Source organism: Cataglyphis hispanica, chromosome 8, assembly GCF_021464435.1.
Source record: "Cataglyphis hispanica isolate Lineage 1 chromosome 8, ULB_Chis1_1.0, whole genome shotgun sequence".
Taxonomy (NCBI): Eukaryota; Metazoa; Arthropoda; class Insecta; order Hymenoptera; family Formicidae; genus Cataglyphis; species Cataglyphis hispanica.
The window spans coordinates 6,800,169-6,828,080 of record NC_065961.1 but is presented as its reverse complement, the minus strand read 5'-3'; the positions used below and the strand labels follow the sequence as shown (position 1 = coordinate 6,828,080).

Here is a 27,912-nt window from a genome sequence, read left to right as displayed (position 1 = left end):
GAAAGTTCTCCTATTAGATATCGGGGACACAGATTAAATTCTTCATTTGCATCTTTGAAGGAACACACCTCTCATATCAGAGCACGTCACGTCGCCGTGGGTACATGTATGTATTCACCTCACCACGTCGATAAAGCAGCTCGGTCAGTCAGATCTCAGAGCGAGCAGTAAGTGGACGCGCCAGCGGAGACTCGATAGGACTGCCTCGGTCGTCCCGCGATAGTCGTCTTGGTCGCTAATTTCCTCTGCTCTGTTCCCTCGATCGTTCGTCGATCGATAATTCGTCGTGTATAGTTCGTCGTTATTCGCGTTACACCGTATCTGTATCCGTCCGTGTCGTGTTGTGTCGTGTGATTCTACTCTGGTCGCTTATCCTGTCGCCCCGTCATAGGGGCGCCTACTGGGCGCGATCTGTTCGTACGGTATATCTCGTCGCGGACCGGTGCCCGGGTAAGACTCCAGCCTCAGAAACTCGGAGAGAGAGAGAGAGAGAGAGAGAGAGACGGATCGCCGTTTATCTCCCATCGCGATTACCGCATACGGCGGCCGTAGCGCCGTGACGTTAACGGAGGATCACGATTCGAAGTCTCGCCGACTTCGTCATGCTGTCAGTCGCAGCGATCGCGACGACGACGACGACGTTGACGTTTCCCGGATCGAGGAGAAGAGACGCTGACCTCTAGCTGCTGATATGGGGCTGATATTAGTCGAACGTTTGGTCCTCAGATCCACGAGCTCTCTCTACTTGGGAAATAAATAAAACTCAAGTGACTTGAGGAGTACGAGACGACGTTCTTTTCGAAGGGTAGACGACTAGTCTCAGGATGGCTTCGACCTCCAGCAGCACGTCGCCCGACGTTCAAGTGTTGATGGGCAAGGGAAAACGCGGAGCGGCCGCTTATATCAGTTTGACCACAGGTCGGGACACCGGTGGTTGTCCGTCGTATCTTAACGAACTGCTGGACGTCTTGCTGAACCCTAGCAAGCCGATCGCCGATTGGGAGACCATCGACTGGTGCAAGTGGTTGATGGCCGGTGGCCGCACACCCGACGAGTTCGCCAGTACAGGTGGATATCCGCGGTTATAGTTTTGCAAAGGGATCAATAGAATTCTGTGAAAAAAAACGTCATCTTTAAATTGTTTCACGATACAAATTGATCAGAGTCGAAATTGCTTTTGCAACCTGTTAAAGAGTGCAACAAATTTTTTCAGCTCTCTCTTGTAAATAAAGGGACAAAAAAAAAAGAATCCTATTCTTATTTTTTGTCCCTTTATTTATTGTTTTAATTAATCAATGCTGCGATCAACAGAACAAATTTATTTTTATAATAAATACTTTGCTTGTAATAAATTATTAATATTTTATATACTCAGGAAACTAACAAATTATTAAGAGTTTATTTTTTATTAGCATATTTAACTTTTTTCATTACTTAAATAATGTCACAATATAAAGTTCACAAGACAAAATTATTTATGCAGATGAAGAATTTATAATTATGTAATTTTAGTATTATTCATTAAATATTTCTATTAGATATATATTTACAATAACAAAAATTGTAAAATAAAATAGTTGTTTAAATCTCTATTGATATTTTATTATTGCATATAAAATTTATATGCAATAATAAAATTTTAGATATGAAAATTTATGAACACATTGAATTTTTTATATTTAAATAATATGATTTATGATCTTGTGACAAAATTAAATACATCATAAATTGCTATTGAATTATATGTTATATATAAATAGGACAGTATTTTTATTATAATAAGAAATTTACTTGACTTTTTTTTTTATTTACAACATCACATGATTTATAAAAAAGATGTGTGGTTATAAATATACACAAATTGCGTATTTGGCAGTGCTAAATTTTTCAGATATACATATAGTTATAAGATAAGTATAGAGAGAGAGAGAGAGAGAGAGAGAGAGAGTTACAGCTATAGTTGATGAATTTAACCTAACTTACTGTTACAAGAATTACATTATATTTTATGTTCCAAATATTACATAAGGATAGTTTTACGAAAGCATTGAAAGAAACATTTATTTTTATGTAGAGATTTATTTTATACACAAATGACAAAATATATATACATTACAAATAATATATATAATTACAGTATTATACTTAGATCACTTGTCTTACTGTTTATATCTCTTGTATGTTTTGTACTTATATTATTAAGAAGAACTTTCAGTTATAACTTTAAATGTTTTGAAAACAAATTAACAAATTTGTTCTTTTATATTTATCTTTTACTTGTTTTATATTCAAGTATTAGAATTTTTTAATAAAGCAATAAATATTACTAACAAATTACATAAAACAGAAATATACTTTTATAGAATTATTTTCTTAGGAAAATCAGAATTTTATTATGGACAAAAAAACTCGTTTTATTTACTGATTGATATTTTTTCAGTACGTACCTACGATAATGCTACTACCTGTGGTCTGGTATGGACACCAAACTTTGTAGCATATCGCTGTCGCACATGTGGCATATCTCCCTGTATGTCCTTGTGTACCGAGTGTTTCAAAAAGGGAAATCATCATCGTCACGATTTCAACATGTTTCTCAGTCAAGCAGGTGGTGCATGTGACTGTGGCGATACGTCTGTGATGAAGGAGACTGGGTAATTAATAATTATTAAAGTCTCACACAATAATGAAAATCTGTAGGATATACTGCAAGCATCTCAACATTCAACTTCATCTATATAAACATTTTTTTTTTAATATTATTGATTCTTTTTTTTATGGGATAACTCAATTCACCAGCAAATATTTCTTGATATCAAGATATCGCAGATTTTTTTACTGAAATTTGCCGAATATTTTCTTTATCAGTTGCTAATATGTTTTTTCTGTTACAGATTTTGTGATAGGCATGGGCCAAAGGCTGCTGTAAATAAATCAGTTGCACCATCGGATTTGATGTGTGTAGCTGAGGCAATGATGCCCAGAATTATTCTTCGACTCATACAACATTTACGTGAGAATTGGTACGCTATATTATATACTTTTACAGAAATTATTATTAACCTTTGGAATAATTAGCTTTTAGCAGATAATGATTTTTTTTGCTGTGTTTTACAGAACATATGAACAACTAATGTAAAAAAAAACTTTATCTACTTTTAATCTTTTCACCTAACATAAATTGATACTTTGTAATAACTTGCATATATATATTCTATAATTACATAACTCTATCTATCTCTTTCTTTTTCTTGTATTGTACATAATATCTACATTTTAGATAGGAAATATTTTCTGATTCATACTTATTAGGACTCTTTTTTATTTTAAGTATTAATTTTTTTTAATATATATATGTATAATAAGATCTGCAATTAAAAAAAAAAACAATATAGAAATAAAATTGCAATAATGTATGTTAATAAAAATATTAATAATTTATTACTATTTTGTTCATTTTAGTAAAATGGATGTGCCAGATAATAGAGCTGCTATACATGAAGCGGATTCATATTTGACCATGTTGCTAGATTTGAACAACATGGGCGCATTAATGAGACACGTTATGACATCAGCTCTCACGAATCCGCAAAAGTACCGAGGTCTCATGGATCCCTCGGTATTAACCGGACAATCCGAATACGATAACTATTGTCAAGATAGCAACAAAATATATCAGCATGCCGTAAAATCGTTACCGAATCCAGAACCACCCGATGAATATAAAGGTAAATAATGTTGATAAATAAAATTGATGTAGACGATTTGTATTACGGAAGTTTTAATAACTTCAATAATAATTTCTAACGCGATAAAAACAAAACAATTTGTATTTGCGCCGTAATGACATTAATGCGTAATTATAATTCACTTCGTTTCAGAATGCGTGTCGCTTCAAGAACACTTAGAGCACACTACATTCTTGGAGGAACTAATGTTCTGGACGGTTGCTTATGAATTTCCGCAGAAATTGGTTTGTCTGCTATTGAACATGTTGCCAGATCCTGATTATAAGGAAGCTTTAACCCGCGCCTTTGTGTTGCATTATAGTAGAATCTCTATGATGCTCGAGCGTTCCCAAGATCCCGATACGTTGAGCAATAGAGTAGTACATGTTAGCGTGCAGGTAATTTTATCTTATTAAACTTAGATAATAGATAGCAAATATTGCGGATATTTGATTAATTATAATCTATAGTGAAATTTCTTTTATATATATATATCTCAGAACTACATAAATTATTATACTTTTATTTATATAATTATATAAAAAAAAATTTTTTTTTGCTGAAAAATAGTGTTAGAGTATGCAATGATTAGAAAGAAAAGAAAATATATAAATATTATTTATTCTAATTTTGTATAATATGAGAATAAGATTTTTATCTATATATTAATTTTTATAAAACTTTTCAGCTATTTAGCAACGAGAAATTAGCGTTAAGGATGGTTGACCAGTTGAAATTGTTACATGTTATGGTTATCAGTTTGAAATACATGATGAGCAAAATACTCATTCAAAACACTTTGCATGGTACGTTCTGCAGTTTTAAAAATCAGAAGGTATGAATTGTTGAAGAGCAAGGATTAAGAGAAAAGTTTATTTCAGATCCAGATAAAAATTTCCATTATGTCGTGGATTGTGGACGTCAAGTGATGAAGGAACATTGTTATTGGCCATTGGTGTCCGATTTAAACAATGTGCTCTCGCACAAACCGGTTGCAGTCAGATTCATGAGTGACAACACTCTTTTAGAAATGTGGTTCGACTTTCTGTCTATGTTTCAAGGCATGAACGTCAACCAGAGGGAGTTGAGCCAGCATGTTGAGTTTGAACCTAACACTTATTACGCGGCATTTAGTGCGGAACTAGAAGCAAGTGCATATCCAATGTGGGCCTTAGTGTCGCATCTTCGGGGACCCGAAAGTGCGACATTAAGTCGACGGGTGCTTACCTTTTGCCTCACAGCTTTGCAAGATTGGCTAGACGCCGTGAACTACACTCATCCAAACGTGGTGAGTGGAAACTATTGCTCGTGTTTTGTGCATATATTGCGTTAAAAAATTAGTTTTACACGTTGTTCTTCACTCTTTTTTCAGAGTGATAGTTTGCAAGTGTCATTTCATCTGCCGCTTCATCGATATCTCGCCGTGTTTATGTGTCAGGCCATTCGACAACAGGGAGCAACTCTGCGCGAATTACTACCGCCCACGGACATGTTGCATCTCCTTATGATGCATCCACTGCGAGTGCAGGTGAGTACTTTTATTTCTCTTTTTGTTTTCATTGATTTTTCGCAATTCCATGATATGGCTAACATTGTAATTCGTAAAAGTAACTCTTTAATCCTTAAAATTGAAGATAAATTTAAGAAAAATGAATTATGTAATTATATTTGATTAGAGATTGCTTGATTGAATTAATGAAAAAGATAATAAAAATATTTCGATTCGCGAAAGATTAATAATTTGAACGAAGAACTTGTTTTCAATTAACAGCATTTATATGCTTAGGATATATATTATTCACAAAAATTTATCATATATGCAAATGTGACCTTTGCTATTATGTCAATTTATTTTGAAATATTTGTATGCTTATAGTTACATGAAAGAAAAGATAAAGAAAAATTCATCATATACAGTATAAAAATATTACAAAGTCGATACTAATTCTAAATTCGATAATAATTCTAAATAATATCTCCTACAAAGCTATAACTAAATCTGGAAGACAGTTTGCAAAATCATTTTACATAAAATTGTAATATAATAAAAGAAATTATCATGTGATATATACTATTCTAATACTAATCCTAAATCTAAAATGAAATATTTTTTTATGTTATAATCTTGAATCTTAAACCTAAAACATATTTAATGGTAACGAAATTGAGTGCAAAGGAAACAGCAACAATTTGCTGTCGCAAATACTTATCTACATATTTCTAAATCCATACAATATGAAATTCAAATTATAAAAAAAATTGTTACTGTTAACGAAAATTGAAAAACGAAGGAATCTAATTTATATCTAATTTATACATTTGACGATAAATCAAAATTTATATCAAATTTTAGTTACATCTCATTCTCATCAATAAAAGTCATTTATTTATAGAATTTATAGATCCAGAAAGCTTTATACATTATTTTTTTCATTTATATATGAATAACATTTAAAGCTTTATGTTTTGTCTCTATAACTTCAATCTATTTATGAACTCTTACTTTCATTATTTTATATTTTAATTAATTCAGAAAAACAAAATTTGTGACTGTATTTTAATATAAATTGATTATTTAATATTTTTAAACAAAGCTGTCTAACGATTTCAAGACTGATAACATAAATTATTAGTAAACTATAGATTCGGGATATATACGATACATTGGTAAACACACGATTGATTTATTATGAGTATCAATAATTAATATATTGAAATCGCGCATATCGAAATTAATGAAAGAAAATCTCTATTTAAATGTAATTATAAAGAAATTATAAAGAAGAGGGATGCTTAAATGTAATTAGTCTTAATTTAATGAGCGTTAGTTTTAAATCAAGAATTTTCAAGATATTCTTGATCAGATTTTCACGAAACAAGATATACATTACAAATAATCAATATATATTTTCCATATTTTTTCGAAAGAAAATTTTATAATAGCACTTTGATTCGAAATGTAGAAAGTCTACAAAGATGGAAAGTTTTAAAAACAAAAACATTTTTAGTTTCATCTTGTGTCTTAAATTTTGTATGTCAATACTGATTTTTCTCGCATTATCTTTACTTTATTAAAAAAAATTTTTTTCCATAAAATTAAAACTTTCGACTTTTAATATTTCTTATATATAACGACTCGACATTGCACTTGCGCGTTCACTTTGATACCTATGTTAAGGTCCTTGGTATATGTATAGGTTTGTATATATATATATATATATATATATATATATATATATATATATATATAAATCACAGGTTCTTCAATCGCGTTATTTCGATGAAAAGTGTGACAGATTCTTTACGTGACTGTTATCTCGTTTGGGGTCTCGAGAACCGGCGGTGTTGGTGGTAGATCGACTTGCAGATGCGGCGCGAAGTTATAGGTGATCAATTTTAAGGCGGCGAACCCGCCTGAACCTCTTCGACCCTTGTGAAAGATACCAGCGCCCGCGATCGGTACCGGCGGGTTCGGTATAATTGGTTGAACATCGAGGAAGGGAATTGTGCTTTGCGCCGCGTCCTTTCGCCGATCGCTCGGTGCGAAATTCAAATATTGATTTATCGCGGAATCTGGTATGTTCTGCGTGGGAGTGCGAATTGGTATATCGGGTTCGATCAACTTCAGCTCCGTTCTGAAAATGCAAATACATGTTAACGATATTACAACGAAAAATTGAACTTTAAGTCGACGATAGAAGATTATAACGATTATAGCTTAATATAGCGAATATATTTATAAATATTATTAAAATTTAATATCACGGCGAACTTAAGCTGGGAAGAAAAAGACATTTGTACCTATCAGTAATGTCATTGCTATGCCAGAAGGTCTTTTCCTCGGGTTGGATTAATAATCCGGACGTGAAATTGAACGGAGTCACCATTATTTCCAAGTTTAGACGGCTACCAACCATTCGGAATCGAACGCCTAAATCAGATTTTATATTGTTATATATAATCATGTTTAGTATATAATTATATTTTTACAAACGATACATTTCATATTAATTGTATCATTTTCTAATGAGAATACAGGCGGGTTTACATAAAATTTAGACGTCAATTAAAATCAACTTTTTAAATTACCTGTCAAGAGATGATCCTGCGACGACTGTAAATCGTCGAGGTCCAAAGCGCGTTTTTCCCACACGAGTTTATGATAATCAATGCCGCTTCTAACGTTAGCGTCCATGATCGAAAAGGCATCGACCGGTTGCCATTCAGTCGTGGATGTATTAATCGCTCCACGTGGGAGCAACTCACCCTCTTGGATTTGCATATGAATAATCTGGTTTATCTTTTTTAATCTTATCCCTGTTATAACTCTGTCAATGAGTAGATATTTTTAATTTTATATTACATGTCTCATCGAAATCTATTAATCTACTGATTTTTTCATTGAATTGACTATACGATTCTTACCTATTATTTGAAATATCGGACATCACGGATCGGAGACTAAAATACCGATCGGAGCTCGCATTGTGATCATCGCAATAGCAAAAGCAATAACTACAATGCCAGAAAAGCCACCTCCACCAACTGTCGACCTTGGTCGTCCCTCTACTGCATGTATTTTTGTTTCCGTAAACGAGACCATTTTCATACTCAATATACTCGTAACGTCTATTGCTGTTTTTATCCTGAATGGATAGAATGTTCGAATTAATAACTGCAAAATTGCTCACAGACACACATGTCATATTTCCTTTATTAAGTATATAAGAAACTTTAAGACTCCACAGAGTTTTTTTTTTCATAATAATTTCTATATTTTTTACTATATTAAAAATTTCTAATCTTTCAAATTAAAAAATTTTTTCCTTTCTATATAAGCTAGATTTTTAAATTCATCTTAAATTAGTTTAGCTACTTTTCCCCATATTATACAATTGAAATTTTTCTTAACATTAACCGAACTTTTCTCCCTGCGATATATGATTTATAAACTATAGAAATCACATTTATATTCTAAGAGTAAAAATACTCACTGACGGACAGACCCACATATCGGAATCGATGTACTCGCAATGCAATATCTTTCCATTGCACCGGCGTTGTTGCGCACAAAATTGATCCTTATAGCAACCATACACCTTAGTATATGTATAATAAATGCAGTTTTCCTTGCACGTATTATCGCTGTTCAGATCTACCTCGTTTACGATGTATCCTTGAAACAGCTGCTTCAATTCGGTATAAGTTTCATCTAAACAAATCGGTATCGGATATAAATTATGTATTTATATATAAATTATAAATCATCAATTAAACAATTGAAATATATAAATCTGTATAAATTAATTATTTTATTTTTAGGATAATTAATTTATATAGAAAAGAAGCTTTTACCTAACTTATGTACACTCGGATCACATCTCCAAAGATCTCTCGGAGCAAAAGCCATTGCGGTTTTCACGGCTCTTAACGTCTCGAATGTCCTGATCGCATATTGATGTTTCAGCGCCTGAATCTCCTCGTTAAAGTTATTACCTGTGTCAAATTTAGGTGATTAGATGTACGTATCGTAATCGTGCATCTCATTAGCTTTTTCGATTCACACGATCCGGAAACCAAAATTTCATTATCTTTATAAATTATTCTAGTAAAATCTTATCGAATTTCCAATCTTCCATCTTACATATTTAGCTTTTAATTCGAAATATCTATTTACGTGCAAACGCATTTCAAGTGGAATATGAGCTTGTTAAAATTAATCTTAATCATACAGTGGGGATCATGTGACGTCAAAAACGCTATACGTAGTATATTTAAATGTAATCGACGGTGCCAAGTACCTTCGTTGTACAGACCAAGTAACATATAGGAGAATTGAATCATAGTGTAACCCTTGATCTCCGTCAGCGCCACGGTATTGTATAAATTGTACAGTAGTTGCTGCGGCGATTGCATCCCATTGCACATTTGCTGCGTCGCTTCCTGCACGTACGAAAACACTTTACAATCTTTCGGAGATGTTGACGATTATATTTATTATATTTATGTAAATTGAGGCTTTCCAAAACAATTATTTGATCGGATATAAATATATTGCTCTGTAATATTTAATTGGCAGATAAATGTTTCTCGATATCTATATACGATTTCAAGAATAATTAAAAACTGCTAAGCATTTATTAAGTATATCACTAAACCACTTGTATTCATTTGTGTTAAGCAAACGTTTACTTTTTCCCAATTTATTCGAGAAAACTGTGTCTCGAACAACAAGAATACATCATTATGTCCCTGAACTTTTTTTTTTTACAAAGAATCTTTTAAAGGCCCAGTCTACTCTAGCAGGCTGAAAAATTGATAATTGTTGGGAATTTTTTTGAAGAATAGAAATTAAACTTTTTGACATTTTACATATGTTTTTATTGACGTTTAAATAGTACATCATTATTTTTAAATCTTGGAAGAAGCTAAAACTTAAAAATACTGACGTACTGTTTAAACATCAATAAAAACGTAAAACGCCAAAAAGATCAATTTCTAATATTCTTCAAAAAAAAATCTTTTAAACCAATTTTTGACTATTAGAGTGGACTCTTAAGGAGACGCGCAGGTACTTCGTTTAGATACCTGAATAGCCACGATGAATAATTTTTCGTTAACGATCAGATTCGCGATGCGATCAAGAGCCCTCGGGATCGCGGCGTTTGGATCCTGCAGGATTGTCTCGGCGAAATTCGCCAGCTGATTAATGTTGATCGGCGCATTCAGCTCGACAATCTCGCGCTGCATCTGCCTGAACACCCCGTATAGGCCGTTGATACCATTGGCCTCGGACTGGGCCCGGGCCCAGAGCCACACGGAGTCCAGAGAGTTCAGGTGATCCTGTCGGTCCAAGGGAAATTGCTTGTCTACCAGATTGCCGAATCTCTTGTATACCTCGATCAGATGCAAATACTTATGTCGCTCTTCGACGTTGATCCATTTACGTTCGTCGGCTAGATCTTTCCTCAGCTCTTTCTCTAGATATAATAGGGACTGTCTAAGCACATCAATCGTCGACGCGTCATTCTTGATCGTGGCGAAGGCTGCCGCAGCCAATACTCCCAGTGTTAACAGACACGTGAGATATCTCATTCTTCTTCCTCTTGGAGTCAGACCTTCGGCGGTGACTCACGCGCTTATAATTTACTTAGCAGAATGTCAGTTTCTTTCTTTGTTTACTTTTTGGATAAATCTCGTATCTGAAGACGCGAAAAAAACGTACATAAAATCAAAAATTGAAATCGCGTTATAAATCGTTTTGTTCCATTTATTATATTATTTATTATATATTATTATTGACACAACTATTTATTATTATTAGTATTATTATTAAATCTTTTTATTATTTATTATCGTGTGTGTTTATTGTATATACATGTATGTATATACGATTTCAATTGCAGATTATATTTTCAATATAATCCGCGAGAGATAAAACCATACGACCTTTACGCATGAGTGAACTCGTCATTAACTGCTGAGCTGGGAATATGTACATGTGATCACGGTCGTCGGGGGTCATGACATAAAAGAGAGGGAGGAGGCTGTTAATGACGCGTTAGTGCATAATTTAGGACGATTAGAAAACTTCTAGGTGACATTGTTTTTCTCTGATGAGTGGCGGTGGATTAAATAACCATATATATTAACCGCAGAAATTGTTGTGGAATATTTCGCGAAGATATCTCTTTCCTTCCTATTTCCCATCTTCTCTTTTTCTTTCCTCGTAACTTCCGGTCAATTCTAAACTCTACATTTCAGAGAATTACGAAACAACGTCTTATCGAACGATGATTACATAAAAAGCATAAACAACCATTCTGTATTAGTTCATTCTTAGCATTAAAAATAATTAAAAATAATTTTTAAAAAATAATTGAAAGTGATTTAAAAAAATGACAGATTCATCTTAAAATTGTGAAAGACAGATTTTATTTAAACACTTGTAGAAATTTTTAGGCGTGCATTCCATTTCTAATAAATATTTCAACAACACTTTTTAACATTTTTTTTTACATAAATATAAATAATGGTTTTTACAGACATCAACAAAAAGCGGAGTATCTTTGATTCCATCGACGCACTTTTCACGTCTTTTGTCGTTTCCGTAATCAATGATAAGGAGATAGGCCTTATGATTTTTAAAAAAATTTCACGAATAATTTTTAAAAAGTAGCATAAAGTTTCGCTTGCGAAGCGAAACAAGTTGCAAAAATAGAAATTGTTTCCTTAAATCTGGATCAGAGTCGACCATTTTGTTTCAATAATTAATCGTTCGACATTCACTTTAATGTTTCATACTCGCAAGCAATGTAAATAATCGTTATCTTTTATATACACAGACACAAACATAATTGCCCTGTCTTGTTATCAATCAACTGATGAATGTAATGATTTAATGGACAAATAAAACGACTAACAATAATTTAATAAATAGACGGATAAAAAAAGATTAAGAGACGAATATAACAAAAATCCCAAAAGAATTTAAAATTCTGAAGGATATCCTATATTTCAAATATCCCTATATTCCTGTATTTCAAATATTATTTAACGTTAATCTAATATCATTAAAACGAAGGACAAGAAACATAGGAAATTCCAAAGAACACCCAAAGACTATTTAAGGGATTTTACAATATTTTAGATATTTTTTAGACGCTTTATCCGATATTTTATAAAATTTAAATTAATCCTTTAACATCGTACGTGTTCAAACGAACATATTAACATAATTGCGTTCTTCTTTTGACGTTTAATTTATTTAACGCGTTTTTTTGTATACGATTATTAGAGGACACAATTCGCGAAAGTTTTGCCAATAAGTTCGTCGACAAAGCACCTTTTCGCGTGTCCGCGGAATGCGGGACACGAGCCCTCCTCGCTATATTGCGTTTCGAGACCGCAAGAACGACACAACGCGCACGCACACACATACACAAACTAATAATGCAGGTCGCCGAACATGCACGTTTACCGATCGGCCGATCGCAGTCGACTGAGTTTCACGTTATGCGTCAATGTCTTCTATCCAGCTCCGGCCCCCACGAATTCTCCCCATCATGTACCGAACTCGTAGTGCGGTGTCCCTCCTCTCGCGTCCCACCCGGTACATTCGCACCCACGAGATCGCGAGAGAGTGGATGCGAGAGATATTTCGCGTGAAAATTACTTTCAATAGAAATTATAAGGATAACAGATATACTTGAATTATGCGATATTGATAAACAATATTAATCATGAATGTTAATAAATAATATTAACAATTATGTGATATTATTTGAATTAATTATTTGAATTATATGATATTAATAGAAACTTATTTTGAATGTGTGATATTAATATTATATAAAATATGAATATTGCAAAGAAGATTAAAAGATTTTGTCTATAAAAATATTGGAAAGAAACATAAGAAGAAAATTATATATTACACAGAGAAAGTTAAAATATATTATGCATTAGATGAATTATTATTCAATTATTTTTATGATTAAATCCCTCGTGTATTGAAATTCTGTTAAAATTCATTGATAAAATATAAATATAAGTTTGCTCATTATTTTCTCTGAAGCTGGCAATGAGTTTGTAAGAATTGTTCATTTTTAATTGCTGATTATTCGAAAATTATTGATTGCCTCTGCATTTTCATTCAAGAAAATTTAATTTCAGATCGGAGAATTAATTTCCGCGAACTGTATTAAGCTCATATTCTTAAAAAAACAGAAATTATATGTAAGAGACTGTAGGGGATGATTTAATATATAATTGCGATTGAGATTATAACTGTAATATAGCCATGATCTTTTAGTATGAATTTAAGACGATTTGGAAATAAGTTCTACGTTACAATTCATATATCAATTAACTTGCGACGACTTTATAATCAAAGGACTTGCGCTAATTTCGTATTATTTGTCGTGTCCAGACAAAGGGTATCGAAAAATGACAGACTTCCGGCGACGTAATGTTTTTTTTTTTTCCTCTCTTTCCGCGAATAAAACCGCGAGTAAAATTGCAGCCTATCGTGCCTCGTATTGGTCACTTGATCCAAAGTGCGATATCACTTCTCGGCACCTAATACCCACCCGCGCTTAAATAGATACAATGGGGCTCCTGTTACGATGTGTTATCGGACTGACTCGTTCATAACAACGGGATGCCCCAGGTTTGTCGCGATTCAACGTTCATCATTCGCGTTCACTTTTGCGCTTTGTCATCTGAAATCTAGATTTCTCCAGCCGGGAGAGAATGAATTCCGCTTATACGATTACACATGACGTTGACGTGACTAATTTCTGTAGTATAACGTGACATGAGTTCTCTTTAAATCTACACAAGTTTACGCAGACAGTACGTATGCCGAGGACAATGCCGATGACGGTTCTTCCTGTTTATCGCCCGCTCTTTGGACACTCTCCGCGAGCAGGCCGTTATTTACACGCGTGCCTACGCATATGTAATTATCGCACCCTTTATGACTGATAAAGAATAAATCATAAATTGAGTAATGAAGAAAAATGATGAAGATAATAGTAAATAAAACTACAGGAGATAAGAATAATAATAAAAAGATACAATAGATAAGGAATGTAATTGGTTGGGAGAAATCGTAAAATACATGTTAAATTTTTCTATATAAATAATAAATGCAATAATAAGTTAAAAAAGTAAATTAAAAATATAAATTGAGAAATAGGTATGTAATGAAAAGAAATAATAAAACAAAATAATAGTAATAAATGTATAAATATAAAAATAATAAAAATTTAATTAAATATAATAATAAATAAATATATAATAGTAATAGATATAATTAATAATAGGAAGAAAGCGAAGAATATTTTGCATATGTTTAGAATAATGGTCCTTTCCTGCATGTCGCTGATGATTTCAATCATAAAATCGATTCAGCGGTAATCGATTCAATCGATTTTATTTAATTACGCGTCACGATATACATACTTCACAGAGTTGAAAGAATTTTTAATCTCCTTATAGTCCAAAGTATTCAGGTTTAGATATAATGCGATAGATAGCTTTCATGGAAGTATTACAATTTGTCAACAAAATTTCTTCATAGAATAAACTTTACTCACAAGGAATGATTTTATTTGATATTTTATATATTATTTTACTTCTAATTTATCACACATTTTAGGATTTAAATCATTAACATATATTTTTAAATATACATGAAAATTAAAAGTAAATGAAATATTAATAATTTTGAACACTTAATCGTTTTTCGATAAATAAAATTAAGCAAATCGGCACATCAAAGATTAAATCTCTCGAAGAAATAAAATTGATTTTAACAAATTTCATTTTTTTTTATATCATTGATATCAAAGGGTAGAAATGTCTCCCCCCTCCCTTCCCCAACATCTATCTCTAAATTTCCAAAATTTTTACACATCAAAAATGATAAATTGTTTAAGGAATACATTTTTACTTTCTTCTTCAAATCGGTAACTAAATACATTTATTCCTCTTTAAAAAAAAATATATATATATATATAAATAAAACAAAATCTCTTTCTTGAATCAACTAATTGACATTACATTATACTTCCCAAGGAAGATGGATTAGAAATCATTTATATTTATTCGCCAAATTGTCTAATATCAAGCGGAAAATCCGCCCACATCTCTTCAACTATCTTCACAAATTGCAGCATCGCTGCATACATGACTTACCTGCATCTCATTGGCCAAGAGCACGAGAATGCTTCTGTTGTACACTTGCTGTTCGGACGGCACCATCAGCCTATGTATCGATTCGAGAACGTCCGGAAGGTCCCCCAATCTCGGTGACACACAGGTCTTCGCGAAGTCCACTATCGTGTATCTCTCAAAGTTCTGCGTATTGTCCGCGTACACCTCGAATCTTTTATACAATCCGTGCACTTGACCGACGTAGTGATCCAGGTCTCTCAGACTATCGTCCAGCCTCATTTGCATCGGCAATCGCTGCAGCAGCTTCGTCAAGATTGTGTCGGTCTTGGTCTCCATCCGTTCTTGATAGTCGTCGATCTTTTTGGACACCCGATCGATACGCTGGCGCAGCTCCTTCTCCATTCTCTTCACGAACAGAAACTCGCTCTCTGTTCCTTGAGTTAGGGATTCGCCATGTGGACGGATCATCTCCCAGGACTCCAATATCTCGATTATTGTCTCGCGACCCAGCCTAAGCAGATCCAAGGCGTCGTTCAGACTGACATCTAAGCCATAGTTGGCGTTTATCAATGCCAGTACGAAAATCAGCGTCACGTTTATTCGGAACTTGGCCATTTCGGGAAGAGTACGCGACGCGAAATAATAGGGCCCAAGATGTCGGGTACAACTGTTGCTAGTGACGCTAACGCGCCGGGACTAACGGCTGTCGTTCTGGATGAGGCGACCGTTAACAGACTGAGAAAGGCAATGGACAGATGGTAGGGGATATCCCGTGGCTGCGGGATGTGAATGGATTGGGTTTGTTCGTTTTAGTTGCACTCTTGCTTCGTATCTTCCTTCTCTCACCGTAAAATGAATATACACTGTATATACATAGATATACAGGGTGTCCCAGAATTAGGCCAACAAACTTCAGGTAATTATAAAGGACATTAGAACAAGCCAATTTTATCAATAAACTCATGTCGGCAAATGAGCTGTTCTGGCACTAGAGAATCAAAGATTATCAATCACTAACAAGGGCAATAATCTGTAAAAAAATTATTTTTTCAAAATTTTATTAATGTTGAATACAGATATTTTTACATGAAACTTCTATATAAAACATTTTCGAGTAATTTTCGAGATATATCGAGAAAAACAAAAAGCCACTCTACATATGAGGAATGGATGTTACCTCTTAAAATCGTTTTCGGGCTGCAACTGAAAATTTCTAAATTCATCTATTTACTCACTTTCTTCTTTACAATGTGTAAAGTTTCATCAAGATCAAAATTTTTGGATCCACGAGATTTTCTTGTTAGTCTTTGATTTTCTAGTGTCAAAATTTTATTGGCAAAATTGGATTTTTGTTTTAATGTCGTTTATAACAAAGTTTATCAGTTTAATTCTGGGACACTCTGTATACATTGTACGTATGGATTCCATTTTAAGCACAGAAATATAAGATATGTCGATAAACCGAGCGCACAGAGCAGATCTGACGATCGAATTGTCATCAGAAAATATGGAGAACATCTGCAATGAATGCTGGCTTATGACGCGTGCAAGTCGAATTGTTTTAGACAGAGAAAATTTTTTTATCAAAATATTTGAAAATATATACATAAATACATAACTACATATATGTATAAATTGATTTATTAATATAGATATAAATATGTAACAACACAAACTTTCAAAAAGTAATGCGTTTAAAAAATTGTAAATACAAATGATACAAGAGATAAATTTAAAGCATAGGATAAAAATCTTAAAATTTATAAGCTAAGTGTTTTGATGAAATTAGTTGAGATATAAAAAGAAAAGGAAATTGAATATTTCAACTATTTATGTAATTTATAAATTTTTTTTTTTTTGTAAATTAATTTTATTTTGATTTCAAAAAAATCTATTTTTTCTTAGAAAACATAAAATACATTAAATTATATTATATATAATTTATTATCCACGATAATTGTTAATAATGAAAAATCATTAACATACAGGTATAAATTACTATATCAGAGACAAATAAGTTAATCAACTGTAAAGCATAGATTTAAAAGTCTGTCGCGCATGTCTATATGAAAATGCTTATGCAATGTATTTGTATTTCTCTTATATAAGTTTGTGTACAATTGAATCCTGTACGAGATACGAAGCGATTAGAATTGTATACGTCATCAAAAAATGTTTTGTCAACACATTTTAACAGCAATGATATACCTAAGATACCACACATATAATATAATATAAAATATATATAGAGAAAATTTACTTGAAATTATTTATTAAAATTAATTACACTGAATAGTCGGTACATTATATTATATATATCACAATATATTATATATTATGTATCATGATGTATAATATATTTTTAATATAAGTATATGCGCTAGATTATATGTGAAATAAAATATTTTCTTTTTGTTTTTTGTCCTTAGGTGGCTTTTTATGAGATCTTGAATGGATTATGGGTTCGCAACGGACTGCAAATAAAGGGCCAAGCAATGACCTACATACAGTGTAATTTCTGCAACTCCATGGTAGACGCAGATTTGTATCTATTGCAAATTTGCGCCACGAAATTACTGCCGGATGTCTTTCTGAAAACCATCATTGAAAAGTAATATTCTTTGTTTTATTTGCTTTTGCATCGAATTTCAACAATACGATTATCATAAATAATCAAATAGAATAATATATAATTATTTGATTTATATAATTCGTGATTTTTTTATAAAAGTAAAATACGCTTGAATAATTGCGAAAAAGTTTTTAATTTTAATATAATAAATTCATGTATTTATATATAAGTAAAAGTAAAAATACAAAAATAGCTTTGCATTCTATGAACATATATGTACTATTATTTGATACATTATAACAAAATCTGTACAGATTTCATGTGAGGGAATGGATGAGTCTTTGCTTGTATCACGCTCCGCAAAATGAATATCTTGAGGGCGAGCACGATACGCCAATGTTAGAGAGCTGTCTCACATTCTTGGCTACACTGGTCAACGTGAGAACGAATCTCGGTAAGGTTTTAATTAAATTTTTTTTCTTAAGGTATTGAATAAAACTTTTATAACTTCTTATAAAAACATAATAGAAAAATAATTAAAGCGATATTCTTTTATTAAACTATTTATATTTCTCTTGTTTCAGGTTTATCGGATCCTGAGATGTCCCGTCTTGAAATGGTGACTCTACTGTGTATGGGTGATAAAACGCATAGCCAATTGATGGAACTGATGCCAGAACGCTGTGGAACCACACAAAACAGAGACTTTGAATCTGTTCTAGCTGATGTAAGTTGTTGATAGATCAGATTTCATTTATGCTGCATTATTTTAATCTCCAATGTTTTCCTATTACGTACCACAATTTTGCATCAATTTTATTATATGAGTTTTAAATATTAAATTCGATATAATAGATTTTTTCTAATTTTACATTTTAATTTTAAATGACGATTTTAAATCTTATTTGTTTGTTAATGTGTTTTCAGGTAGCGCAATATAGAGCTCCTAATCTCGAAGCGAGTGGCAATATGCAGCAAGGTATGTACGGACCAAAACCTCAAGTATGGGACGATCTCTTCGATCCTTTGCACGTTTTGTTACGAGCGGTCCATAGAAGAGATTTCCAGATATCCATGGATCGTTTTACGGCATAGTACGTTTGTCAATCGAATACATATGTCTGTATTTAAAGAATAGCCTATTTGATAAGTATATCTTTCCATTATAGCGTAAAGCAATCAGGCAAACTGAAAAACAGTGCTACTCCTTGGCCGCCCTTCAGACACCCCGCTTCGGTATCATCGGATTACGATGATCCCCGGATCGTCTTACGTACCAGAGTCTTTCACGCTATGATCCTGATAATACTATATAAGGCTGTGAATGGGCATAATATATCAGAGCACGTTATGGCATTAGCTATTTATCTCCTGGAGATGGCGGTGATTACTGCAGATTCGCCGAATAAATCTGTGAGTAACTTGGACAGAATGATTCTTTAGATTATTTAAAATAATTTTTTTTGTTTTCAGGTTTTATAATTTAATAATTTATATATAATAAATAAGCAATAATTTATTGTTTATGCGTTTTTTATGACAACTCTCTTATATATCTGTCTTAAATCTATATTCTATATCATTTCACTACTCTCTTCTCACAGTGATATAATTATTTCTAGGTGAATCCTTTATGTCAATATACTGGTGGTAGTTCTCGTGTGATAAAGGATATGGATTTAGGTGGATGGTATGAAAGCGATAGTTTGTCCGAAAATCTGAGGACAGTGATACCTCGAGTGATTCTAGTCCAAGAGTCGGAGCCGAACAGTTCGGACAGTGAGTATATTAAAAATATCAAATCTCGGTGTAATTTTTTATGTAATGTGATTTGCTCAAGGAAAAACGCTGATGATGTGCAGAAATGAAAATATATTTAACACAACACAATATAATATAATAAAATGATAAGAATAAACCTGATAACAAGTTTCAACTTATTCACATGCTAATGTATATAATAATAACAATCTAAACATTTTCTAATATATTTAATAATGATTAGGTGAGTTTGAATGGGAGATTCAAGGAGAAATGAGCGAAGTGGCAACATCCATAGTGCTAAATGATGGTACTGACGATGGCGCGGAGGAAGGTTCTCTAGAGCTTTTAGGATTTTCTGTAGACACTGTGAGAGATGACAGTGGCATATCAAGTGCGAGCGCGACAGCTCTGCCAGCTTTACTATCATCAATTGAAAGTGTTACGTCCTTGCCAGCTTTACCATCAACAAGTGGTCAGCAAGATTTTTTGTATAGATTATATATAGCATCATATATCTCTTTGATTGGAAGAAGACATTTATCTTTCAGTAATTAAAAATGTTATATTGTATATTATTTAAAATATATTTTAGCGAACATTATAAATTGTTGATATGATTCAAAACATTGCTTAAAGTTTTCTCTAGAATCTAAGTACACACAATATTGTTATCATATTTTATTACATTACAGTGGAGTATGATCTGATTGTACCTGAAGACGGAATCGTTGCTATACCCCTTAGTAATAGCGAGGATGATCTAACGATACCATTGCAAAGAGCTCTACCACCATCCAGAGAAGAATCTATGGCTCTAGCAATCGAATTGCCTTCTTCGCCAAATAGTATATATTCACATTTATTAGAATATTATTTTGATATATTTTTCTTTTAAAACATTTTATTTCTGATAAGTTTTATTATTTTTATTTATAATTCCTAACGCATATATAACAGCATATAATACTATAGTATTTTATTTATTTTGTATGATGTTTTTTTACTAACAATTAGATGTAGTCAGCGGCCAACCTGCCTTACCACCTGCTCCTCAACGTCCGGCGGTTCTAGCCGGAAATGAGATAGTTGCAGCGCAGCCTGTTAGTTACAGGACTACAGAAATAGTTCCATCCACATCAAATCCTCACAAACATTTTAAGAGACGAGAGCCACAGGTAATATAATACACACTTTTTACATGTATATATATTTTTTTGCGCATACAATTTACACTTGTTCTTACAAAATACTCGTTTATCTTCCAGGTTGGATTAATGCAACCACAAACTGTAAAAGTGGGAGAGAGCATAATTTCTTTGCTATTGAAATTACATTCTCAATTGTCAGGCGTACCGGACAGCTACAATCCTGAACAAAGTGCAATATCAGACAACGAAGCCGGCAGCAGTTGCAGCAGCAGTTGCAGCAGCAGTTGCAGCAGCAGTTATTCTTTCGCGTCGCAATCGTCGCTGAGCGACTCGCGGATTGGCGATGGGCCATTCTTTATATCGCAGCTACTTAGAAAAATAGCAGATTTAGATCCCATGTGTAGACAAACTATTATTGAGACTAGAAACAAATTGTGGCCTCGCATGCAGGAATCCGAGGAGGATGAGCAGCGCGAGAGAGAAAATCGCGAACGGGAGGAGCGACGAAAGAGGGCGAAAGAAAGGCAGCAGAAGTTGATGGCGGAATTCGCCAACAAGCAGAAGCAATTTATAGAGAAAGCAATGAAGACCGGTAAAATAAATTTTAATATATTATACATATAAATTTTATATAAATTATTACAGATAATTTTGTAATATAATAGAGTTTAAGTTTAATTTTTTTATGATATTTTATTTAAACAATAAAAATATAAATTAAAAAGCTTTAGTTATTCAATTATTGATATTGATCAAATGTCTATCTTCTTATTTTAGAGGAAGCGGGTGCATCTGGAATGGATTGGGATCAGGAGGAAAACACGACTAAACTAGCTAGTAAAAAAGAATACGATTGTGTGATATGTAATCAAACTACTCCCAGTAGCGAGGACAAACCAATGGGACTTGTTGTATTAGTTCAAGTAATGCATTTGTTTGTTTTCTCGTTATTTATTGAAATATTCTATATTATCTTTTATCAAATAAAATGGTATTGGTATTTTAATAGCATAAGATAATTTTATATTTTATGCATAGATTATAGTATGTATGTTCTTCTTGGTGCAGGCAACTAGTATTGTTGGTCACGAACGACAGGAATCGGACAGGCTAGTTCTTCCCACATCCGATGAAGATCCACCTATACCGAAGGGAAATACTCGAGGGGCTTATTTTGACCGCAGGATGGACGAAATGAGTCGTTTATTCCACACGGTAAACGAATAACATATATAATAAATATAAAAATATATATATATATATTTTTGATACTTACAGTTTTTTTACATATTTTCTTCAGTTCTGAAGAATAAATATGAAATTACAAACAACTTTCCTTTATTACATTTTCCATTATATATTTTGTAATCTTGCAGTTTTCGTGGCTAATCTCGGTGAATCTAGGATGGGAAGGCGGTGTCCACGTACAAACGTGCGGTCATCACCTGCACTTAGATTGTTTAAAATCCTATCTGGAATCTCTTCGTAGTCAACAACGGCATCAGAGTCTAGCAGTGGAACGGGGCGAGTACCTATGTCCGCTCTGTCGACAGCTGGCCAATTCTGTTTTGCCATTGTCGCCACAATTAGGCGAGTGCTCAGCAGTGGTGCGATCTCGTCACGCTTCCACAAAGACCATATTCGCAGATCTGAACACTTTCCTCAAAGAGGTACAACGAAATCCGGTACGTATACGAAATGCATTTCTTTTTTTATGGACTTTTTATCCATTTTATTTCGAATAACTCATTTGGATAGAATTAGGATGTCAAGGACGCAGTTGCTGAATAAATTAATTGTACGTATACGAAATGCATTTCTTTTTTTATGGACTTTTTATCCATTTTATTTCGAATAACTCATTTGGATAGAATTAGGATGTCAAGGACGCAGTTGCTGAATAAATTAATTGTACGTATACGAAATGCATTTCTTTTTTTATGGACTTTTTATCCATTTTATTTCGAATAACTCATTTGGATAGAATTAGGATGTCAAGGACGCAGTTGCTGAATAAATTAATTGTTTACAGATCTCTTCGAATCTGGCTGTGGCAATGGGAAAAGCAATGGAGGACATGACGAGTTGCACGTATCTAAAATATAAGCAAAAGAACTGTAAACCTAGTCACCAAAGCTTGTTCCTTTTTGTAACTTCAGTAGCTCGAACTAATTTTGAGATCGAACTTGTACAACGTGGCGGATCGTTGTGCGTTCCATCGCCCACCACGATACCGTTAACGCCTAAACGCGATTGTATAGGTACGTTAGCATCTCTTGACATATTATTTTATCAACGATATTTCAGTTTGCCCTCTTATTTAACTTTCACATACAATTTATGTTTATTATATTAATCTGTAGAATTGTACAAACATTGTAATTAGAAAAATATTTGTATTTTTCTTTCAGTCGCTCTTCTTCACGTCTTAGCGATGCACGCTCGTGTACTGGTTACCTGGCCAGTGCATCACGTGTGGCAACAGCTATCGGGTATACCGCTAGTAGAAGAACCGGCGTCTTCGTTCGCCTTGACGCCATGCGAAAGAGAGGTTCCTTTGCTCCTGCGAGATCCGACCGCTATGCTCATTCAATTCATACTGTTGTTGCCGCTACATTTGGATCAAAGTATGCATATTTCAACGTTATATATCAAATGGTCTCAATTTCATGCTCACGCTTAACGTTGCGACAATCTCTGATTAATAAAAATTCCTAAGATTATTCACTGTAGTTATATTTGCAGTTATTATATTGAACATTATGACAAAAGCAAGTAATTATACGAATCGTTTTCTTAGACTATATGTCGAAATAGATTGTGTAGCATATCCGAGATGTAATTGAATAACGAATAAACTAATATACCTTTTTTTTACAGCATACTTCTCGGGCGTGGTAAAGGTCCTTTACAATTTGCTGTACTATCAGGTGATATTACAAATAAGTTGTAATTTCTCGCGACCTGAGCGAAATACAATCCTGAAGAGGAGATATAGTTGCGCTACCACGCCTTCGGAGACCATATTGGCCGAGGTTATTGAATATTTTAGCGACAGCGGGCTTTATTCTGGCACAGACGACGACAAGCCATCTACATCATCCTCTCCCACTTACGCCAAAGTTAAAACACATTGCATTGAACAACAAGTATGTGTTTCAAATCGAATAATATAGTTTTAATCTGTAAATAATTTTTTCCAAAACGAATTTTTTCTAAGATATTACTAAGATATACTTTTGTTGCAAGATATGAATTGTCTTTAGACATTTACATAATATGATAATTAAGCGATCGTATATTTTGGAAAAAAATTAAAAATTGCTTCAAGTGAGCATATATATAGTCGCAAATATATATTTATATATTTATTACTTATATATTTATTTCTCCATCGATCCACATTTTTAGATCCAGTCGTTATGTTTGCCATTTCTACGAGTGGCATCGTTGCTGCGTTATCACCTGTACGAACAGCCTTTACCGCTAATTAGAACGCCGCAGAGCGAGTTTGTGAGATTGGTGTACTATTTGGAGCTGGTCACGGAAGGCATGAGTTGGGACAGCTTTGATTCAACGGTGGCATTGAATTGGCAGGAACAAGAGGCGAGTGTTTCGGTGCCGCTTTTCTGGTGTGATCAATTGCTTGGATTTCTTGTCAACTGGCAAAATCACCAGCCGGCTCGCGATCTCATTATGGAGCAGCATATATCTTGGCATGTGCCGAAGCTGCTCAGTCTTCCGAGGGAATACGAAAAGATCTTCACGGTACTTTAATAGTTAGAAAAAAGTATGCTTTGCGTTTAAGGATATTACAAAAATCTGACATATACATATAGGAACGTTCAAATTAAGATTTAGATATTATGCATCATGCTTTGTGCGTTTTTATTTATATTTAATAATATATTATTGATAAATTGTTTTTTTAATTTTTGCATATATTATTTTTATTTTAATGTATTGCTTTTATTTCCACTTAACTATGTTATATTTCTTTTTTAGTATTATCACGAGCGGCAGTGCAGCCAATGTCATTCTGTCCCGCAGGAAATCAGTATCTGTTTGTTATGTGGCACTATTGTCTGCCTCAAACAAAATTGTTGTAAACAATTGAACGTGTGCGAAGCTATTCAGGTGAGCACATTTGATACTTACGCAAGAAAATGTAAAATATTATCTGCGAAGCAAATAACGGAGTTTCTTGTAAAAAAATATTATATAGATTTAATATGTTTTTATATATTTATAGCATTCGATCGATTGTGGAGGTGGAACTGGCATCTATCTTGTAGTGACTTCGACTTACATTATCGTGATACGCGGTCGACGAGCTTGTTTATGGGGATCTTTATATCTCGATGATTTTGAGGAAGAAGATAGAGATCTAAAGTGAGTACGATTTATTGCGAAATAAAAAGGAAAAAAGATATTAACAATAAAACAATTAAATATTTGCCGTTTCAATGTTAGTAGCATAGATAACAATTTATTGAAGCATTAAATCTTTCTTTTTTTATCTAACAAGTTATTAAATTTTTTTAAGTAGGAATAATATCTTTTTTTTATTTAATTTGGTATTGTTTTTTTATATTATATTCATTATTACAAATAATTTTATTGTTACAGACGTGGCAAGCCTCTATATCTTAGCCAGGACAGGTATCAACTACTGGAACAACAATGGTTGGCACATCGATTCGATCATACGAAGAAAACATGGGTATGGCATCGTGATGCTCTGTGACCCCTTACGATGTTATCATACATCGCTCGTCGTTCTTAATCTTAGAATCGAAGAAGACTCTCCCCCTTTTCTTTTTCTTTTTTTTTTCTTGTTCTCGTGATTCCCGCAATTATTCTCACACAAAATGCCTCGTCCTTTCGCAGTAATGTCCGCGCGCTTTAGAGATTAACAGAAATAGACAGCTCTTAATAGATATTATATATTTATTATGCAATCGAATATAGTAGGCATCTAAATGACAAATGAAAGTATTACAAAAAAAACACTCGTCTGAAGAAAAGAATAAATTTTGTTCATATAGTCATGCGCAGCTTGAATAATGCATATTATGTAGAAATTTTATGTATGATGCCCTCAAATTATAAAAACTTGTACATTTTATTTAAATATATACATCGGACCGTTCCCAATTTAATCTTTTCGCGTAATTATCTCTGAAACAAGTGGTTACTGAAAAAAAATCACATCAAAAGCTTTTTCAAATTATACACAAACTGTTCAAACATGAATAGATGAAATGAAATAATTTTGATCTGCAACTTTTTTTCTTTAAAAACCACTAATTTTAGTGATTATTATGGAAAAGATTAAAGTGAAATGCATACCCTGTATATACATATATAAAATACGTCCTAATAATTTAAAAAAAGTACTTATCTAATGTAGCATTTCTACTTTGTAGAAATAAAACAATATTTAAGAGATAATTGCAAAGAGATGAAATTCGTCTGCTGCTTCAAATAATTGAATCGCTCGTTTTGGAGATGGATAATAATTTCAGATTATATTTCTTTACTTCAAGCACTTCGCAGATACATGTAAACACAAATTTTCTCGCGAATATTTATATTTTAGCATTAATGTATAAAATATATATTAAATTTCCAAATATTAACATTGCTATGAAGAAGATCATATTACTAGAAGTATAAGAATTATGAAGGAAAGAAATGTCAAAGACTGACGTCTTTAGATCTGTATTTATATATGCCCGACGACAAAGATATTAGAATCTATATATAGTCAGAAATATATTATTTTATTTACACCTCCCCTCAATATAATATTTAATCTTTACAATATAAGAAATGCAAAACCATAAAACAAAAACGAGGAACGCGAAAATGCGCCAAATATATTAAATGTCGATCGAAAGTTTTTGTCACGTGACAACAAGCGCATGACACAATCACAAAATCGATAATTTCTCATTTCGGGATGCAATATAGAATTATGGTCCATTACGCCCAATGTCAGTAATATGGGAGAAACACTAAGATTAACATTTTGTTACATGTAACTATTAAATCACGGAAACTATGATTCAAATTTTTTTCCATATCATAGACACAATTCTTTTAATTTTTTATCTAAAAATTTTGATTTTGTGATAAAATTTTTATTTGAATTAATATATATCGAAAATATATTTTTATATTTAATTATTAACTTAAAAGTTATTATTGGACATTAAATGCATATATTATTAAAAATTATTAAATCTGTAATTAATTATGTAAGCATACATCTGTATATATAATTAGTCAATTACAGATAATAATACATGTTGCAATGCCTTTAACCAAGGTTCTATCAGAATTATTAGAAAATTTATTGTATAATTAATAATCTATAGCATCGAAATTCGGACATACCGAAGAATCCACTTTGAATTTGGAAATTATCTGAGTGATCTTTTTTTTTACTATAGCATACATATGTTGAATGAGATATTGATTTATGGCACATCGTTTGTTATCGTTTGCCGAGCAACTTGTATATTAGATATTTTTGAAGAAATAACAGAATAGTAGATATACGTAAAATATTTCATATATATATCTTATGACTTTAATTTTAATAACGGAATTTTCGATAAATTTCAAGTTTTCTTCTTTATTAAATAGTACCTGGTAGCAATAATTTCCGTGAACTAAAACTTTGGGGAAGAAAAAAGTGAAAGGTCATACACAAATTAAAATTAAAAAATTGAATTGAAAAAAACTATATATAAAAAAGTTCGAGATATTGATTTTAATAAAAAAATATATGTATGTATGTATATATATATATATATATATATATATATATATATATATATATATATATATATATATATATATGTATATATAAATATATGTATATATATGATCTTTATTTTTATATTCAATTTTAATTTAAATTTTTATTCTAAAAAATGAGAAAGAATGAAAGAATATTAAAAATTGAGGATTGATGGGCAAATCTGTCAAAATCCAGATCACGGGTTAT

General features: G+C 32.5%; 2 protein-coding genes across 5 annotated transcripts; one reads left to right on the top strand and one right to left on the bottom strand.

Annotated features, from left to right (window-relative positions):
* The first annotated feature begins 74 nt into the window (after positions 1–74).
* Positions 75–26,671, top strand: LOC126851529 (E3 ubiquitin-protein ligase Ubr3). Its single transcript, XM_050595603.1, has 28 exons — positions 75–1,068; positions 2,441–2,654; positions 2,895–3,023; positions 3,463–3,728; positions 3,882–4,126; positions 4,417–4,534; positions 4,610–5,016; positions 5,101–5,256; positions 17,840–18,021; positions 18,297–18,436; positions 18,567–18,709; positions 18,910–19,076; positions 19,152–19,395; positions 19,605–19,761; positions 19,988–20,218; positions 20,439–20,591; positions 20,761–20,921; positions 21,012–21,486; positions 21,672–21,817; positions 21,963–22,109; positions 22,271–22,579; positions 22,927–23,155; positions 23,306–23,521; positions 23,775–24,043; positions 24,306–24,662; positions 24,900–25,031; positions 25,147–25,286; positions 25,524–26,671. Exons 1-28 carry the CDS (start codon positions 825–827, stop codon positions 25,639–25,641), a joined length of 5,895 nt encoding a protein of 1,964 aa, XP_050451560.1. The 5' UTR covers positions 75–824; the 3' UTR covers positions 25,642–26,671.
* On the bottom strand, positions 5,560–16,148 carry LOC126851539 (uncharacterized). Of its 4 annotated transcripts, none has more exons than XR_007687694.1 (9): positions 15,432–16,148; positions 9,530–9,671; positions 9,084–9,224; positions 8,723–8,940; positions 8,154–8,374; positions 7,818–8,056; positions 7,530–7,659; positions 6,979–7,363; positions 5,560–6,946 (listed from the first exon to the last, which is right to left on the bottom strand). XR_007687694.1 is itself a non-coding variant. In XM_050595623.1 (9 exons), exons 2-9 carry the CDS (start codon positions 10,821–10,823, stop codon positions 7,030–7,032), a joined length of 1,932 nt encoding a protein of 643 aa, XP_050451580.1. In that variant the 5' UTR covers positions 10,824–10,930; positions 12,574–12,744; the 3' UTR covers positions 5,560–7,029. The 4 variants fall into 4 exon arrangements, 3 of the variants coding, with proteins under 3 accessions (XP_050451580.1, XP_050451581.1, XP_050451579.1); XM_050595623.1 differs by lacking the exon at positions 15,432–16,148 and adding exons at positions 10,317–10,930; positions 12,574–12,744 and having other exon boundaries at positions 5,560–7,363; XM_050595624.1 differs by lacking the exon at positions 15,432–16,148 and adding exons at positions 10,317–10,930; positions 11,382–11,536 and having other exon boundaries at positions 5,560–7,363.
* Positions 26,672–27,912: the final 1,241 nt, after the last annotated feature.

Bases quoted from the DNA above. Each gene is read 5' to 3' on its own strand.
- LOC126851529 (XM_050595603.1), top strand. From the start codon at position 825: ATGGCTTCGACCTCCAGCAGCACGTCGCCCGACGTTCAAGTGTTGATG. The intron at 23,522-23,774 runs GTATGCATATTT...TTTTTTTTACAG, and splicing joins GCCGCTACATTTGGATCAAA to CATACTTCTCGGGCGTGGTA. The intron at 25,032-25,146 runs GTGAGCACATTT...ATATATTTATAG, and splicing joins ACGTGTGCGAAGCTATTCAG to CATTCGATCGATTGTGGAGG.
- LOC126851539 (XM_050595622.1), bottom strand. From the start codon at position 16,025: ATGGCCAAGTTCCGAATAAACGTGACGCTGATTTTCGTACTGGCATTG. The intron at 9,225-9,529 runs GTACTTGGCACC...AATTTGACACAG, and splicing joins ACTTGGTCTGTACAACGAAG to GTAATAACTTTAACGAGGAG. The intron at 7,364-7,529 runs GTACAAATGTCT...TTGCATTTTCAG, and splicing joins AGCAATGACATTACTGATAG to AACGGAGCTGAAGTTGATCG.